Raw genomic sequence first — 19,604 nt, 5'->3', positions numbered from 1 at the left:
AACACTAGAATGCCACTCGGGGAGCTCATCCCTCCGGGGCCAAGGCCCAACAGTCCCCTAATGAAACCACATTTATATTCACTAGATCCAGATTTCTTTGCATAATTCTGCTTCCTTGGTGGAGGTTAATAATAAGCCAATGATTTGTATCAAGCCTGTTCACCTATCATCGTGTTTACAGCAAGTAAAAAAACAAACAATAATATTAAATATAATCACATTCAAATTGAAGTATGTCCTCTGAATTATTTGATACTAGTTAACGATAAATTTCGTTATTTTAATCCTGGCCCTCAATGATTTCAGCATTTTTTTTAACCACACTTCTTAATTCTGTTCAAAATATAACACCTTTCAATTTTAGTTTATTTTATATTTTAAAGCTCTGCATTGTCAGATTCAAATCAAAGTTTGTTTTGCCAGGTAAGTTAAACTTTCATAATTGTGTGTGTGTGTGTGTGTGTGTGTGTGTGTGTGTGTGTGTGTGTGTGTGTGTGTGTGTGTGTGTGTGTGTGTGTGTGTGTGTGTGTGTGTGTGTGTGTGTGTGTGTGTGTGTGTGTGTTGTGTGTGTGTGTCTGCAGAACGCCCTGCAGTTCATCAAACAGTGCTGGAAGATGCAGGGACGTCCTCTCTTCCTGGTTCTCATCCGTGAGGATAACATCAAGTAATAAACACACACTCCATAATAGCTGTTTTATCTTTTTTTCTCTCTTCCTGTCCTATTATAGCTTTTTCATAGCATTCTTCGTCCTCCAATCTCTCCATATATCACCTTTATCTCTCTCTCTGTCTGATCCGGCTGAAGCTCACAACAAAACTTATTGACAGAGTCAGTGCAATTTATCAGGAAGGTGCTACTGTAGGTGCTTGCTGATTCGGTGATAATGTTTCTCATTTGTATCACTATTGCTTGGCTGGTGGGCTTATTACAGCAGTATTGACCATTACCCAAAGAACCATATGTTTAATGTGCTACAAACGCTTGTACATTCACACCGCAGCATCTGGAATGAGTCAGTGGGTTCTCACAGAAGCAACTCAATAGTCATTAGTTTGCTATTGATCGGGATGATGACCTGTAGAGACGATGACAGCGGAGCGAACAAAGCATTGAGGGTTTGGTTGAAGAGCGCTTTAATATTCACAGGTTTCAGCTGTGATTATTACATGCTAATGTTAGCTTTAACGCTGATGTTGTGATTGTGAAAGAGAAAATAAAGAAAGGGCACAAAATGTTTTGACCTGTGTGTCACCAGGGGGAGCCGCTTCAACCCAGTCTTAGACATGCTGGCATCTTTCAAGAAAGGCAACATCGGTGGGGTCAAGGTTCATGTCGACAGACTTCAGGTTTGTGGATCTAATTAATGTAATGAGCTTATTATGTATTGATGTATTTAGTCTTTCATTCTGTCATTCTTAAACACTCTGTTTAAACACTCATTCTTAAACACTCTGTGTTACTAGTCAGTCAAAGTATTTTGTTGTGTTTTTTTTGTATAACAACAGCATTGCCCATATTGTAAAAAATTAATTAGGTATTTAATCACTAGATAAACATAATTTGAATTATGATATAATACAATGGTGTGTTCAGACTCCCTTTTGTCACTATTCAGCAAATACTGAATATAACAAATGCTGGTGTATAACTTCTAAGACGGACATTTTTCTAATTATTCTTGTATCGACAAGAAGGTTTGAAACCCCACAACAGCACAAAACTGTCAGCAAGTAGAAAATAAAAATATAAAGTAGCAAATAGCAACAGCCTTCAGTCTCACTGGTTTTAAGTAAGATTCTAAACATTCTTATAGCTCAATGATCAGGGGAGTTCAGTGTGTTTAGCACTGGTGGCTCACTTTAGTATCATCCAACTGCTGAACACAAGTGCTCAGGTGTTTACTGTATTAGGGCTAATAACAAAAATTATCACAATATAATAAATAAAAGAGGTTCAATATATGTATGTATAGTTCTTTTGCATTGTGTAAGCACAATGAGGAGGTATAACACATAAATGATCAGATTTATAAATTGTATTGCTGTTTGTCATTCTCAAAACCTTCACTCGGGAGCAAAAATCTGTCTTTAAACTTGAAAGAAATAATCTTTAGACATTTATCGTGAAAATTGTCGATATAAACATTTTTATCTTGGTAAAATGTTTGGCAATATCACCCAGCCCTATCCTGTATACTCTAACTCAGTGGTGTTAAAACATTCATATCAATTCAATCAGATCAGTGTCTCTATCATTGTTTCTGCCGTGTTGATGGTTTACATATTGTGAAGGGTTTTCATAGAAGATGCTGTCAGGGGAGAACATGCCACCCGCTCTCTTCTGTTTGCTCAGTTACTGCGGATATTACAGCTGTCTCTGAAGTAAAGGTGGGCTTAATATTACAAATGTTTCAACAAATTGTTTTTCAGGGCTTCACCTCTTTCTCTGGTGAAATGTGAAAAGAAAATCCCAGCCCTTAATCTGGAGTCCCTCCTTTTCCAATTGCAATGCAAGTGTTTATCTGTGTGTTGAACTCGCTCTGTCAGATTCAATTTTTAGGGCAGTCTGTTTTGGTTTGCCTTGGAAAGGTGGAGCTTGATTCAGCCTCGTTTTTTTTTAAAGAGCGATGGGGTGAAGCTTTTTGTGAAAAACACACTGGAGCAGCAACAGAAATTTAAATGGTATATTAAAAGATTAGAAATCCATAAATGTGTCTTTTGAGGCACTGAGAGGACTGTAGGGAAATCTGAATCAAAGGCTCTGTGCTAACATGCACAAAACAATCAGTTTACATTACTGAGTTATACTATGCATGTGACATGAGGCATGAATGGAACAATAATAACTGACATAGATGCTAATGAAGGCAGCCACAGTACAACAGAGGAGTAGTCAGACAGGGTTTCAGTGTCGGTGTTTCCCTGGTGGACTTTAACATGCCCTCACAAAGGGCTAATAAATCACATCTAAAAAAGAAAGGACCACAAAAAAGCTGCAGTAAAAATCACTTTATAATCATATAGTAATGATTGTTAACTTTGTTCCCAGCTTCCTCAAGATGATTACTCAATTAGTTATTGGAAAGGGGATGAAAACACTAAACTTCTTTGAAACTGCTGTAATCAACATTGTGACATTGACAATGGATCACATGTACTGCAAAGTCATAGTGACAAAGCAGAACTATCACCTGGCTCTGCAGTTGCTCGTGTGCTCCCTGTGGAGCATTCTAACATCTTAAGCATGTTACCTACCCAGCATTAAACAATAGACACTCAACAATCCACTAACTGGTGAACATACGTAGTGGAGAATTTAGCATCTGGAGATCCAGATGTGATTCTCATGAGTTGGTGGAGACCAGAAATGGAGCTAAAAGTAGAGTGAATATGGGATGTACATTCAGCATTTGGACACAAACAAGATTCCAAATAAAAACTTCTATATATATATCTCCAGTTCTGCTGGTTGAGTGAGCAAACAAGGTCCTCATATCCAACATGTCATCTTTATCAAGAAGATGCATAGGTCCTTGCAATTCCTTTTATTCTTGTACGACTGAGTATTACGGTCACATCTGAGATTTCAAGCATCGTATTGAAAGAAAAAGTCATTATATTATGGGAAAAAAGCCTTAATAGGAAGAGAATAAAGTCGTAATTTTGTTAGTGTTACAATGTGTTAAAATGAGGAATGTGTAGCATCTTATTAAGTTATACTCTGGTAAAAGTTTCACACATAATGTACTATTTACTCTTTTGGCTCATCAGAAAATATTGCACAGTAAACTGTGTCTATTCTCAAGAAAGAACCGTGCAGACTTGTCGGAAATTGCCTCTTTAAAATCTTTAAATATTTTTTTATTAAAATGGCCATCGTATTATTGCATACTGGGGATATTGATACACTTGATTGTAGCAGTATTAGATTGTAATACTGTACTGATTCCAAAAAATACTATTCATGTTAGTTTATGTTTCAAACCTTAACCACTAGCAAAGAATGTTGTAATGTAAATTCAATATCACTAGACTCTTACGAATCCAGAGCCCTATTGCATTAATGTCCTTCCTTTTACTGGTTAATTTGCTAAATGTGGAGATGCTTCCTCTGTGCAAGTTTGACTCACAGGAATACTCACAGCAGTGTTCATGAAATTACAATGAATTGTCAACACTTTACTGTAGACAGTTTGTTTACAGTTTACTGCAGATAATTCTCAGTTGTCATGGCTGAGTTTATGGGTTTAAGCTGCAGAAAACAATCAATCTTCATGATGGCCAAGAGCAGGGACCAAGGTAGAAGTAGAATTATTTTCAAATTGGTAACTTTTAGCAAGTGCTTTGTCAAACTCATGACAGGTTTTCCAAACCGAACTTCTCTCCTGGAGTGTTTGTGGTGTTCAGCAGAGACTTCCTCATACGGTTTGGCTTTTAAGTGCTTCCTTCCATTCGCCTATTTGCTATTCACTTCACAGTTAACTCCTACACAGCTTTGAAACACTTCCCCTCTTCATCATCTCATTGTTATGGGGAGCAGGATCGCTCCTCTCCTATATTCCTCTTACTTTTGTTTTGGAGTTGACTTCAGTTGGAATGGCTAATATCACATTTTGACCACAGGAGCAAGTCATATTGAACTGTGCTCTATACTCCTACACAGAAATGCTTTTAAGATACTCAAACTTTTATCATCATATTACCATGTTAGACGCTCACTTGTTACTGCAGCCGTACACATTTGTAAATATTTTGAAACAGTGAAGTTCGTTCATACCTCACTACTCCATGTGTTATTTGTTATGAACAGCAGTTTTCAAAGAGTTGTTTGTCTGAGTTACGAAACAAAGCTCTCATCTGGGAGTTATAAAGCTTCCTGTATTTTTGAGCCCTACCGTATAATTTCCTCTTCACACATATTGACAGGTATATTACTGTTCAATCTCTTATCGGGCCGGCTGTGGCGTGGGGTTAGAGCGGTCGACCTCTAACCACAATGTTGGCGGTTCGATCCCAGTCTTCCCCATTCCGAGTGCCAAGTGTCCTTGGGCAAGATACTGAGCCCCAAATTGCCCTTTCTCAGAGAAAAAATAATGTAAAACTGTGCTGTAGAGCACTTTGAGTGGTCATCAGGACTTTATATATTTCAGCCTGTCAGTAAGGTTGTAGTATATAATCACATTGCAAATTATGAAATGTTTCTGATCATTTCTCTCATCAACCTTTTAGACCCTGATATCTGGAGCAGTGGTGGAGCAGTTGGACTTCCTGCGTGTTAATGAGGCAGAGTAAGAGCTTCCTTCAGTTTTCATGCATGATTGGTCAGAGGTCAGAACTTACTTTTTTCAGGATCAATAGAGTAGTTTAGCATAAAATAAAAAAAATATGAAAGGAACGATGCTCGCATCATTATAATTTTCTCATTACATTAAATGGGAAATATTGCAAATGGGAAAAACTAGCAGTTAAGCGGTTAACTGCATATTTGTTCTATTTTCTGCACATAAATAGCACACACATAGTAATGTGTGTGTGTGTGTGTGTGTGTGTGTGTGTGTGTGTGCTTACGTGTGTGTGTGTGTGTGTGTGTGTGTGTGTGTGTGTGTGTGTGTGTGTGCGTGTGCGTGTGTGTGCGCGCATAGGATCTCGGAGTTTAAGAGCTTTGAGGAGCTGGAGCTGCCTAAACACTCCAAGGTGAAGCGTCAGATGAGTACGCCCAACGCCTCAGACCTGGAGCAGCAGCCAGAGATCAGTGTGGAGGAGTGGCTGGACAAGCCCACCAATGAGATCATCCAGAAGTTCCATGTGAGTTGAATGGCTTCAGGGGGAAAGGGTCCACACACACACACACACACACACACACACACACACACGTTGAGATTAACATAGTTGTCATTTACTTCAGAACTGTAGTATTCGTTATTATTATACTAGTATATAAAAGTTCTGGTAATGGTAATATGAGCAGTTAGAGTTATTCTCTGTTGTTTTTAGTGGAGAAAAAAAATTGTCAAACATGTAGAAGAACAAAACAATTGTCAGTTGAGTCAGATTTTGCTTGTATTTAATGTTTGTGAACAATTAAAACAAATTAAACATACACGATATACCAGCTTTCTTTTTTCACGAGACACAATTCACAGATCCTCCTGCTTCCTCCTGTGAAACTTTTGCTTCATTATTTGTGTGAAAGATGAACTCTATTCACTCGCTGTTCCCTCCTGTCGACTCACTGTCACACAACTGTCTCGTCATGGCTCACCTGGCCACCGGTCTCCTGTCGCTCACATCATATCTTCTTATTAATACGTTTAAACATTTTTCCTCATGCCCGGGTATTGAGTACTGTCTCCCCTCCATACTCTGAACAATAATATTTTAAAGTTGTTCTTCATCATATTTTAAACATGTGCATGAGCATTTTAAAGACATTTTAACTGTAATTGTAATTTGTTGGCTCTGTGAGAAATTCAGGATAGTCACATGTGACTTTGTTAGGTTTTAAATGATTTAATTAATATAATATAATTAATTAATGTTCCCATCTGCAGCATCTTTGCATGTGCACTAATTATTTGTCATGTAAGTTTGTGTTTTACTTATTTAAGCATGTTAGCAGCCATATAGAGGCCACCAAACATAACAATGCATGAAAAAGTCGGTCTTTTTCATATTTTAGACTGTAACACAATAAAGACCAACGTATACATGTTTTATTACAAATGTTGTAACATTGCAAACAAAACATTGTATCTAAGAATTTCAGCTTGGCTTTTTAGTTTGTACTCTATTTGAGTTTGTTTATGTCTTTATTTTTTTTATTTGTGTGTCGTATCCATGACTAAGCCAAGCTTTTCATTGTAATTCTGTTTGTCACAGGACTCCAACTGCTTGGCCAGCCAGGCTCAGCTCGCAGGGATCCTTCTGAGGAGAGAAGGACCAGACTTTCTTACTAAAGATGGTGAGTATGCATTTCAATAACAAGAGGTCAAGTTCTCTCATTAAATGCAAAAGAAATTTGATCAAGTCTGAAGTGTCATCAGTTAGCAGTTTTTGCCAATATTACCCTTAACATTAACATTAACTCTCTCAGTATAGTAGCTGAGTATTACAGAGAAGGTGGGATTTGTATTTGTCTTAATAATGTTATTTAGTGTCTCAACACAAAAACCTGTGTGCTTGCAGAGAACCTGATGGATGAACTGGAGAGAATCTACAGAAGAGCTGGCAGCAGAAAGCTTTGGTCTGATATTCTCACACATACACACACACATACAACTCTTACAATGCTTTAATGATCTATGTGACATCAAAATGATTCCAGATCAGATTGTGTCCATAATCTTTTCTGATCGGACCGGATTTAAAAAGTAAAATTAAGCATCCAGATCTATCAACATAAATTCCATAGATGTACGTTATTATAAGTCATTGCTCTATAGACATAGAATTTGTAGTTTATATCAGAAAATTTAATGAGATGTTAGAATTGTGCTTCATATTTTTTTTTTGGGTCCCCTTAACCAAATGTTCTGTGTCCATTTCCTGTTCTTTCCACACTTGTCATCCATTTAAAAAAAATCTTTCTTTCCCACACGTTAAAATAACTTTGATTTAATGTGGCTGAACTGTAGGCTGGCAGTGCGCCACGCTGCTGTCATTATGAAGAAGTTTGCCAGCTCTATAGCTCCTCACATCACCACTATTCTGGTGAATGGGAAACAGGTAATGTTCAGGCGAAGAATGACGGAAGACTCTGCATGTTTGCTCCCAGTTAGCTGGCTAGCTACAGCTAGGCATACCTTGAGAGCTGTGTGAGGTTCGGCCAATCCTACTTTGAGATTCCTCATAACCAGGTTGTCGACAGAAAAACTGTTGGAGACTAATTTGATTGGACATTTGCAAAGTCTGGATTTGTGTCTCAAATATTTCAAAAAGTCCAAACCTCTCCTCCTGTTAGCTCATAATTAAATTAAAGTCAAATGCCTCATGCCAGCTCCCCAAAAGTGAAGCCAAATCATCTCAACCACCCCTGGTGGCTGGCTGCTGTATAGGTCGTGATCCCTGCCTCCTCCAGTTTAGTGGACGGGGCAGTGAACAAACGAAAACACGCATCAAATAAATATAAAAATATAAAAGGATGTTTTTTGTCATTCGAGGTAGTTCTTATCACACTGATGTTTGCTCAAGTGTTTATGTTTGGTTTAAGTTTGGTTTAAATTACGTATTTGATGCTATAAAAACAGGGTGAAATGTCACAATTGGCAGCTGAGACTGACTCGTGATTGTATTGGTGGAACCTTGATAGCATGATCACTACTGTGCAAACCCCAGGATACTTTGGCTTTATTTTTGTACAATGAGCAAGTGGAGATGTCTGGTCTATCCTTAAATATATTACTTATTATTACTATTATTTATTTGTATACAGTCTATGGTTAAGGCTGACTGTACTAAACATATCCAGGCAAATTTTTAAATACAACCAATGCTAGTCTCTCAAGTTGAATTAACTGTAATGGTGATATTTAACTTGCCAGTAGACCCCCTGGTAAAAGTGGTGTAATGCAGTAGTCGACTAGTATCTTAGCATCCAGCTAAAATATTAAGCAGCAAAAGGCACTTCTGGTTGAACCACTGAGTTGAACATGGTAGACTGGCTTCCTCTCACACAGTTATGAGTTTGAACAAGCCAGCAAGGCCAAGCTAGAAGGCTCCTGGACTCAGATGTGTACAGGAACTTTTCGTTGTTTTGCTTTCTGTCTCCATTAACCATCCCAGAGGCTGGACACTCATGCTCTAAGGCTGGCTGTATAATCCAAGATACACAAATTCATCATAACAGGAAGTAAACATAAAGTATAAGAAGTAGTGCAACTGTATGGAAGTATATTCAAAAACAGTGGGCACAAAGGACTTTGTAGAATTTAGTGGCATTTAGTGGTGAGGTTGCTTATTGCAACTAGCTGAATACTGCTCGCTTTACCCTCCTTTTCCAACTGAGGAAGAGAACAGGATGGACTTCTTGAACATTAAAAATCAAAAGCCCCTCTTTAGAGCAGGGTTTGTAACAACAAAGTGCAATGTAGATGCTTATTAAAGAAGTTAGCACATTTTTTGTGGTGTAGCAATACATTTTTTAATAAGATGTCCAGTGCCCACCGTTGAGGAAAAAAAATCTTCCTTTTTGATTTTTTACCACAAAGCTGCCAAAATGTTATTTGTGGTATATTGCTGGGCTGACTCCCAAGGAATTATCTTAGTACTTTAATGGTTGTTCCAACATGTCATGTGAGCTTTTGTCCCACTCGTCAGTCGTCAGTGTTTTCTGTGTCCATGCTCTGATTGGAATTTGTCAGGTTAATTGACATAAAAGCCTTTATTGTATGAAGTTTTACTAATTAATTAAATAAAAAATAATAGAAATTTGATTATCCCGTAGAGGGAGAAAAAAAGCCTGAAGGCTGATTCAACTTGCTGGGAAATGGCATCGATACTCAGTTCAATTTACTTTCTCATTTACCTAACATGGCGGGGAAGTGAAGCTTGAAATAGGTTCCTGCACAAAGCACCGGTGGATTGACACCACATCATGACTTCTAAACATCACAGCTTTGTTGCCTTTTTATTCATTGTGCTCAAGATGTGCTGTCGCATTTCTGCAGGTTTAAGCACTGAATAACTGCACACACACACACACACACACACACACACACACACACACACACACACACACACACACACACACACACACACACACACACACACACACACACACACACACAAATCTGAGTTGTCCTCAGCATATAATAAGAGGAGGTTGCTTTTCTGATGATTATATTAATTTCCCCATTAGTGAAATCATGTCTTTTGTCCACTGCTTCTGTGAGGATGGCTTCAACTCAATATGTGTGTGTGTCTTTAGCAACCCTGGCTGTGGGCTCCTATGTGAAGATAACCTATAGATATGTGTGTACTGCTTTTTCCTCATAGGATTCCTGCAGGCAAGAGGAGGAATTGTGAATGCTGCACAGACGCTTTAGAATAATGAATACCAAAATTTAGTGAACATTAAAATATTTTGTGAGAAGCCAGAACTTGTATTTGGGCTTCAGATAATTCAATTCAATTAATGAATTAACAACAAATGTTTAAGTCGTAGCTGTTAGTTGTTCATCTGTCATGACGTGAAAAAATTTCTTGTGTCTTTTCACCCACTAGGTCTGTTGTCCGCCTTGCTGCCAGTCTCTTAACTAAGCTAGTGGACAGCCTTGCTCCCAGTATAACTAGTGTTTTAGTGCATGGCAAGCAGGTAAGTGGACACGCAGACAGCAAGGCCTTAGTAGTATGATTTATTTGAGACAATTTGGGGGAAACAGCATGTTAGGACAACGATTTTAATGTTCACTGATTAGAAAACGGGAATTCGGAAAGATGTGATTATCAGCTCCTCATGCTGTGATCCTATGGGAATCACTCAGCTAGCTGCATGTTCATGTTCCTCATCACGGCTCACATCCAGTGTGTGTGTGTGTGTGTGTGTGTGTGTGTGTGTGTGTGTGTGTGTGTGTGTGTGTGTGTGTGTGTGTGTGTGTGTGTGTGTGTGTGTGTGTGTGTGTGTGTAACTAACTAAGCTCTACAGTCGTAGCGAGGCCAGCATGACCACCGTAGAATCATAATATGCACCGTGTCCATGTGTCTAGACACACTCCACAGGACGATTGATATATTGTGACGCAGGACTTTGTCGGATGCCACTCCCTTATCCAACTTAACACTGGATGAGTTTGGGCGCATCGTTTCCCGTCGAGTGTTATTCAGAGATTAGACTCCTCTCAAGAGTGTCGCTTATCTCGGCCCATTTTTACCCTTCTGAGCAGTTTTAGGCATTTCATTATCCTGGAGTAGCTCAAGGTGTGAATCTGCATATAGATTGCCTACCGGAGGGAACGCTCCTTTCAACATGATTGGAAATGCTGATTTAAAATTTGAGATGGCTGTGTTCCTCTGCTTACAATAACAGCTCGGTGGGAAGAAATAAGGGGCACCGCCCCACTGAAGTCAATCCTGACTTCAGTTTTGATTAAATCTCCCTTCAATTTTGAAATCCAGCTCTGTATCCCCCTCCAATTCAAAGCTAGCCATTTCCAAACTTTATTTTTTAGATACAGGCTTCCTGCTTTTTTCCTCTGCCAGAATCAGTAAGATGTAAAGATGAATAACAACACCTAAGTCTTCAAAGTGCTGGATTTCATCAGCTGAAGACGAGGATAAAAGTGTGTCCTCTCATCAGTGATATTGCTGAGGTGCAATTTTCATGAAATGCCTTTCAGAAAGAGCAAAATACAAAAGAGTAATCTTGGGATTGGTAAATTTTTTTCTCCTGCTCACTTTAATGTGACTGCGGGAGAGGAGGCCAATTTTAGCGTGATGGAACAAAGATACTTGTGAGAATTGCACCTCAGAGGTAGAACTGTGTGCACATGCAAGTCTACGCATGTACACATTTTACACTGCTGCTCACAGCTTCCTAACTGTGTGTGGTTCTGTGTATGCTCTTTTTCCCCGTGTGCGTATGTGTGTGTGCATGTGTGCGCGAATATCTGTGATTACCAGGTGACTCTCGGGCTATTCGGCCATGAGGAAGAGGTGATCTCCAACCCGCTGTCGCCGGGGGTGATCCAGGGCATCATCTACAGCAAGTGCTCCCCTCACGGTGGCGAGCGGGAGGCTGTTCTTCAGCAGGAGCTGGTCATCCATATCGGATGGATTATCTCTAACAACCCAGAGCTGTTCAGCGGCATGCTCAAGATCAGAGTCGGGTAAGGAGAAAGTCAGGTTCTGCCTCACAACTCGAGCACCTTCACTGATGCGAGGTGGACTCATAGAGGATGTGCTCTTTGCGGCTATTCTCCTTCCCTGGAGCTCAAACCACTCAACAAAACATGAAGCAGTCAATACGTCTAGCTGTCAAATATATTGTGTCCATACCAATGAGACCTTGCATTTTGTGTTGGTTCTCACTAAATGAAGCACAGTGCAGCTGCACACTGAGATTCTTCAGAGTTCCAGTCAGGCAAGAAGAATAAAAATACAAAGTGTTGTGAGGTTAAGAGCAGTGTAGCATTTTAAACTATGAATGATTCATTTTTAAACAAGAAAAAAAAAATTCCAATACAGGCTATACTCTGCTGTTTACAGCTTTTATCAAATATAATCTATAGTTATAGACTATATTTGAGGTACATACCCTAACTCTCATTTTAGGATTTTTTTAACGTTTTTTTACAGGGTACATAACCTCGATACTGATACTTTTATATCACCGATTTTCCATTCACCCAGTCACACAAACGTTCACACAGTGCATCTATGAGCAGCACTTTCTCTATCACACATCACTCACACTGCGGGCACAGTCGTCAGGGGCAATTCGAGGTTCAGTGTCTTGCCCAAGGACACTTCTGCACACGGAATGGAGGAGACCGGGATCAAACCGCCATCCTCTTGTTAGTGGACGACCCCTCTACAGCCACAGCTGACCCCAACATCAAGGGGCCCATTAAGGCATTCTGAACACATTAATCATTGCTTAAGTGGCGACTGTAGCTCAGGAAAGTGAGTCGTCCACTAAACAGATGGGCGGTGGGTCGATCCCTGGCTCTTTCAGTGTACATTTTGAAGTGTCCTTGGGCAAGACACTGAACCCCAAATTGCAGTGTGTGATATGATGAAAGTTGTACTGTAAAAAAGTCACCCTACTGCTTAAAGGAAGCCACCATGATGCCACAGGGAAATAAAGGTTAGAGCGAGTGTGTGGATATGAAGCATGTAATCATCATCCTGTATCTCCAGCTGGATCGTCCAGGCCATGAAACATGAGCTGAAGATCCGGGCAGGAGACATGCCCCCCCAGGACATCTACCAACTCTCCCCCAGCGACATCAAGCAGCTCCTGCTGGACGTGCTGCAGCCGCAGAACACCGGCAGGTGCTCTTCAAACACACCTTCACACTACAGAAAATATTTATTATCTATGCTCTCTCATCCTTCTCATCTCACAAACCTACCTCTGAAGACTCCACATCTTTATCTTAAAGCTTTACTTGTGTAATCTTTTTGGTTTCAATTATTGTATCTCCTGTGCTGTCTTGTCTACATCCGTATCTTATCGTCTGCTAATGCCACAACCCAATTTCCCCATGGGAATTATTAAACTCTTATCTTATCTCATCTGATCTATACACATCGACTCAATACACAATTCCTTCAGCACACTGGCTATCAACATTATATTTCCCCTGTCTCTAAGAACCTGTTCAACAGTTTCCCCCCCGTGTCGCCCGCAGGTCATGGCTGAACAGGCGTCAGATCGATGGCTCTCTGAACAGGACCCCTTTGGGCTTTTATGACCGTGTGTGGCAGATCCTGGAGAGGACCCCCAACGGTATTCGGGTGGCTGGGACTCACCTCCCGCAGGTACCTGCCTGTGACACTGATCAGTGTGTGCTGCTGTACAAACAGCTAGCAGTTATAGAAACCTGTATAAACATCAGTACCTCATAGACTCAGATCTGTATGTCTTCATGTCTTTTGTGTTGCTGGTTTAAGTTCTAGTGACAGTTTCTTCCACAAAACAGTTTTTTCCATATGGACCACATGCATAACACATTTAGCCTGTGCTGATATTAATGGATTTTTCTGACGAATACAAAATCTCTAAAAGTATTTATAAATGTCTCCATTAAAATGAAAAATAATTTGTTGGTGTTGATGAGATGGGGAAATGTTTTATGTTAAATCATTTTTTTATCGTCATAATTATTCATAATTGGACTCAGTGACATCATTGATGATGTTCTATCTTTTTTATTCACATATTACAGTAGGAACATCTCAGGTGTCAAGACCAAAATTGATTATGGCTGAATTCCATTTTGTTGGCTCAGTTTGAAATTACTCCACGTTTATGAATCCTTTGTCAATGTTCTTAGTTAATATCTGAGTTTGTCTGCCATAATAAGTCTAATGTTTTGCTCTGTAGGTTTAATTGGTGGTATTTGTCATTATAAGAGTGTGTAGAGGTAAACTGATACCTGTGTTCTAAAATCCATTTGGGTAAGAAAGGATGTGAGCAGAATCCTTTAAGGACAATACTTATATTTGGTTTTATTTCCCAAAAATCCAACTGAGACTACCCTCACTGAGCACTTTATTTAGAATGCAATACCAAGGGCACGGTCACACCTATTTTTTTCAAACACACTGACATGTTCTGTTTCTCCGCTCTGTTTCTGCAGCAGCCCACACTGTCTGACATGACCATGTACGAGATGAACTTCTCCCTGCTGGTGGAGGACAAGCTGAAGAAGATTGTCCTGCCTGAGTACAGACAAATCATAGTGGAGGTAAACAGACCATCACAAGTGCAGAGAATATATTCTAAATAAACAAATAATAACTTAAATCGAATTAGATGGATTCAAAGATTTTCAATCAACAAAACACTGACTTTGCTCACTTCATTCTGTCGAGGCACCGCAGCATCAAGCAGCGTCATTAACTGACTTCATTACGAGCACATTTTCACTGGCTGTCATTTATTTAAAGTTAATTTAAAGATTCCTTGTGATCACAAAGCCTGGTGTAGACCTTAAGAAAAAGTATGCACTCGACTCAATTGCTGTTTTTTTAATTCCTCACTGCTTTGTCCTGTCTCCGCTGGTTGAGTAGTTGCTGATGGTGGTGTCCATCTTGCTGGAAAGAAACCCGGAGCTGGAGTTTAGCGACCAGGTGGATCTGGACATTCTGGTGAAGGAAGCCTTCAGTGATTTCCAGAAGGATCACAGCAGCTTAGAGGGCAAAGAGAAACAGGTAAAGGTCTTCCTCCTGGCTGATTTTAATGTTTTCTCCTTTAACCACGAAATGATCTCATCACCTTTTTAAACTCAATATGCTTCCAAACTGAACTGAGCTTCTGTTCCAGCCTCACACTGATAATTCAACTGAGGAGTTAGTTTAATTAAATGGTGTTTAAATGGCCAGGACAGACATTTTCTAAGTCACTAGAGCCTTATTAGATTTGTGAGATTTAATCCTTCTCTGATGTTTTCATGTCGCTCCACCGGCGACAGACATGGCTGAAGGTATTATGTTTGTCCAGCAGTGAATTAATTAATTAAAAAGCTCAGGAACAACTTGAGGGAATTAAGTCGGATTTCTGCACAGTCGTTCATTTGAACTCAAAGATGAACTGATTAATTTTTGTCACTGGAGCCTCACAAAACATGTTTTGGCCATAACTCAATAACTCAAACGCTAATTGCAAAACATTCACACAAATATCTGATTGGGCGAAAGGTAAACTTCAGTGTGACATCATGATCACATTTTTTTGCTCATTAGTCAAAATCATAACTCAGGAAGAGAAGAGGAAATTATGACCACATTTCATTACATATGGTCAGATACTGAAGTAGTGGGGACCCACATTCTGTGTTTGTAAAGCTCCTCTGTGCTGCCAGGCTGCAGGCGTGTGGGAAGCCTGTTTTATAATTCATGGCTTCTTTGCAGCAACATCCATATTTGACAAAGTACAGTATGTGAAAACCTAAGGAATTTGACAGTTTTTTGTTTCAATCTGTAAACTCACACAATTATACAGTAGTCATAGCGAAACAAGAACTGTAGAGTTAAACATAGTCGAGACAATCAGTTTTTATAGATCCCTGACGTCCTCAGGATATACAGTGAATGAGTGTGGGCAGACGGAGATTTAAGCTGCAACTTGACTGGTTGATGCAAGTGCACAACCCAGAGGCAGTTATTTTAGTTTCTTACAGCATCAAATTCCAAAACAGCATTTGATTTTGAGCCTTTTTTTCATAATGAGCACTTTTTACAATTCTTGCAGGAATGTGATCCCTCTCCATCTTTGCCTCTCTTGCCTTTGTCCCAGGATGGTATGGAGGCCTTCTACAACACACCTCCTGTGGGAAAGAGAAGCACCTCCAGCTATCTGACCAAGGCGGTTATGATCCAGTTACTGCAGGGGGATGTCAAGCCCTGCAAGGATGACCCCTGTTCTGTTAGTTAGATTTACAATGTTAGACCCCCTTGTCCCGCCCCTATTCAGTGTAGTCATCAAATGGTCCAGTAAGGACGACTGAGTAGCCATCCCACATATTCAGAAGAGAACCTCTCTCCTACCCACTCCTCCTAAGCTACACATGTTCTGCTTCAAAAGCAACTGAAGCTCTAAGCAGCGGTTTCAACTGTAGTAGATGAGCGTGTCCGTAGATTGTGACAGGTATTATTATATATTATATATTACATCTAGAGGTCATGCTTCAACAATTTTTTTGTCAGTTATAGTGTCACCAGAGTCTTATTTCTTTTATCTCTACACATATTTGTTTTGTCAGAGTTCCGCATTCCGTCCGCCTTGCATATCAAATTAAGATTTATATTGATTAAATGCCACCTCTTACCCTTTATGGCAACTCTTGCTCCAAGGGTTTTAGCACTTTGCCCTAATGGCTAATATACTGCACATCCACCAGTTATGTATGAACTTTACTGAAGCTGCTTCCAGACACTGAACTCCTGCTCTGCACGTTTTCCTGAGATTTTCCTGCCAATCCCCCAGTAAACTGTTTGGTAAATGTCAGAGTGAGTCCATGTCAGAATACAACAGGAAATTCACAATCAAGGGAAACTTTCCCTTTTTCAGTTTCAAGCAAGTTTCTAATGCGTAACTGAAATATTTCATGATTTAAAAGAGGATCCTTACACGTAGAAGAGACTCATGAAGATGGTAATTTGGAAAGACAACGATATTCGAGGGCCTTTGACGATTGGGCCAATGTGCTGATGATGTGCTATAAAGAAATCTCCAGCAGAATTTATATGTAATGTCCTGCCTCCATCAAGCTTTATACAGACGAATGTACTGCCTGAATGTTCCGGACATTTTCCTGTTGTTGTCAAAACATCTGACCCAAACAAACTCCTGCTGCGTTCCTCATGTTTGAAAAGTAAACTTTTTCAAACGTCCTGACCCAATTTTCGAGACGTGTCCCGGAGTTCATGTCTGAAAACGGCTGCACAGAGTTCAGTCTCCCAACTGGGATGTGTTTTCAAATTGAGGTTTTAATACAAATAGGTGGCTAGCTTTTTCAGAGAGCCAGTAAGCTAACTACTGTTGGCTTACTCTTTCTCCAATGCTAAATATTTTCTTAAAAAATATATCAAAATTAAGAATAAGAATATTACATTTTGTCCAAATGTAAAAAGGGATTTGACTTAAGCTGTAACAGTACATTTATATGACTGGTATCAATCTTCTCTTCTAATTTTTTGTTAGAAAGTGAAGCAGCATCTTTCACAGAATGTGGAGCTGTTTCTTAAAATGTTTGGTGTTGCTTAGAAATCTGTTTAAAATGTTGTGCTCTGGCTATCAGGTGTACTATGAACTGTGCTACATGAACCAGACTCAGATGTAACCATTCACCAGCAATAACATAGCAATTCAATATGCAATATGCTATTCAATCAGTATCAGGTCATACTGTTTCATGAGAGATGTGGTTCTTAAATTGGCTCCAGGGGCCTTAAACTTGTGAAACTTATATGAAACAGAAAGTGGTGAATTTTGTCATATTGTTACATTTATTATGATTCCTTAAAAATAAACATATGGATCCTGATCAAAGTGCAGCTTTAAGATTCAGTGTGTAAGAGTTAGGTGAAAGGGATCTATTGGCAGAAATTGAATATAAAGTAATTCTAGTGATATTTTCACTGTGTTTCATCTAATTTGTACTACTTGTTGTTTTCTTTACCCTCGTATGGGCCCTATTATATTCAAATACTGTATGTTAACACACAATTTTTTTGTGTGTGTTTATGACAACTGAAGGCTCCCACAGGTTTTCCTTCATGTTTGCAACGGGAGGGTGAGGTGAGGGGTATTCAGCTGCAACATGCAACTTCACCACTAGATGTCACTAAATTCTACACACTGAACCTTTAACCTTGTAAACCTCAGTCACAGTATCAGCAGGTCTTTGGCATTAGATAATTTCAGAACCACAGCAGAGAATATCAAATTTCGAGTTAAACAATATATACTAAATATGAAAATACAGACATGTCAGCGTTAGGTGTGTGTTGTACTGTGTTGAGATTCTCTTAGAGGACTAACTCTGTGTGCTCTTACCTCCGTGCATGCACAGTCTGCTGCATGACAATAGGCACTGCATTAACCAGTGTGATGGTTTCTCTGAATGTTAGAGGCTGCAAAATAGAGTTTCTGAGAGGCCCCTTTCTGCACAATAGGGCTCTGCATGACAATGACTACTGCTCATCTGAAGTGGCGGGACAGAAATGCTGTTTTGTTGAATGTGGGCAACTGAAAATAATACTGTCAACCTTATGTAGAAATGATGAAAGGTTCTCTATTTTTAAAGCGTGCCTTTCTGAATATCATCACTGTGATGAACCTGCCTAACCTTGTTACTGTGTGTGTGTGTGTGTGTGTGTGTGTGTGTGTGTGTGTGTGTGTGTGTGTGTGTGTGTGTGTGTGTGTGTGTGTGTGTGCTGTTTACCCTTTTCCTTTAAAAGAAGTATTTTTGAAAATACCAGAATAAAGTCATTATGGAAACGATACAAATGTGTCACTTTACTATCAGCTGTAGAAGCTGCATTTGTGATTGCTAAATAAGTGCAGCTTGCAACCAGAACATCCCCTTTTATTCTACAGTTATGTGATTAACAAATATGGACGTGTAATTACTCCACATAAAGCGAAAAAGCTCTTGTTCCTTGGCAGAGACTGCAGCGTAAATGGAGCGTGACTGCCACAACCCTGAGGGGCGTGTTTGGCATTTGTATCAGATCCTTCCAGTTACACCCACTTATGTTGTCTGAACCCCGTATCAATCTGCATCTCGCCCCTAAAGTGTGTGTGTGTGCTGCCTGCAACTCTGACTGACTGTCAGAGAGGTGGGAGGGAGCCAGTGGAGAAGATAAACAAGCTTTGCCTCATAGATGTATTCTAATCAACTTGCACGCTGGTGAAAGGAGATCTTGCCTGTCTTGTTGAATAAATCTCTTCTTCACTAAGACAAATCCAAAAGAATATTTTTCTTTGAATACTAAGTAAGGGGTTTTAAATAGGTTTTATGTGTTATTTGTATTTCTTTTGTTGACGTTTGTATCTTCTTGAGTTTTCATGATATTTTAGACTAAGGACATTTTCTTTCTAACAATAAGGATCTCTTAAAGGGGAATTCTATCAATTTTGCAAATGAAGGTCAGGTAGTAGTCATGGAGAATACTGATTATACTATGTTATTAGGTTTTTAAGTCTGAGTCATATGATGTATATGAACACACGTCTTCACGTCCACCCACTATCCAGAAATGAAGCTTTTTTTCATTTACAATATAGGACAAGATGGTAAATATTCCATGTAAGTTTGAAGGTCTTCTGCACAATTTAGGCTACCAACTACCAGTAGATATAAGCAGGTGTTAGTGGCCACCAGGGACATAACTTCCCTTAGCACCTTAGGAGCATCAAGTGTTTTGGCTTTGTAATC

General features: G+C 39.5%; 1 protein-coding gene across 5 annotated transcripts in view; it reads left to right on the top strand.

The window, feature by feature from the left end:
• The window catches only part of phkb (phosphorylase kinase, beta), a 105,772-nt gene extending 86,634 nt beyond the window's left edge, over nt 1–19,138 (top strand). For 2 of the 5 annotated variants that reach the window (XM_035151463.2, XM_035151478.2), the window contains 13 exons: nt 582–664; nt 1,257–1,347; nt 5,230–5,288; nt 5,643–5,805; nt 6,880–6,961; nt 7,186–7,243; nt 7,635–7,725; nt 11,617–11,822; nt 12,856–12,990; nt 13,350–13,479; nt 14,301–14,408; nt 14,734–14,874; nt 15,914–19,138. In XM_035151463.2, coding sequence (XP_035007354.2) covers nt 582–664; nt 1,257–1,347; nt 5,230–5,288; nt 5,643–5,805; nt 6,880–6,961; nt 7,186–7,243; nt 7,635–7,725; nt 11,617–11,822; nt 12,856–12,990; nt 13,350–13,479; nt 14,301–14,408; nt 14,734–14,874; nt 15,914–16,096 — 1,530 coding nt within the window. In that variant the 3' untranslated portion in view covers nt 16,097–19,138. Of the gene's footprint in view, nt 1–581; nt 665–1,256; nt 1,348–5,229; nt 5,289–5,642; nt 5,806–6,879; nt 6,962–7,185; nt 7,244–7,634; nt 7,726–10,221; nt 10,313–11,616; nt 11,823–12,855; nt 12,991–13,349; nt 13,480–14,300; nt 14,409–14,733; nt 14,875–15,913 lie in introns of all 5 variants that reach the window. The other 3 variants (XM_035151494.2, XM_035151472.2, XM_035151485.2) reach the window with 3 other exon arrangements.
• Nucleotides 19,139–19,604: the final 466 nt, after the last annotated feature.

The sequence above is a fragment of the Hippoglossus stenolepis genome, chromosome 1 (genome assembly GCF_022539355.2).
Source record: "Hippoglossus stenolepis isolate QCI-W04-F060 chromosome 1, HSTE1.2, whole genome shotgun sequence".
In the NCBI taxonomy this organism is placed as follows: Eukaryota; Metazoa; Chordata; class Actinopteri; order Pleuronectiformes; family Pleuronectidae; genus Hippoglossus; species Hippoglossus stenolepis.
This window is presented reverse-complemented; position numbering and strand designations above follow the sequence as displayed.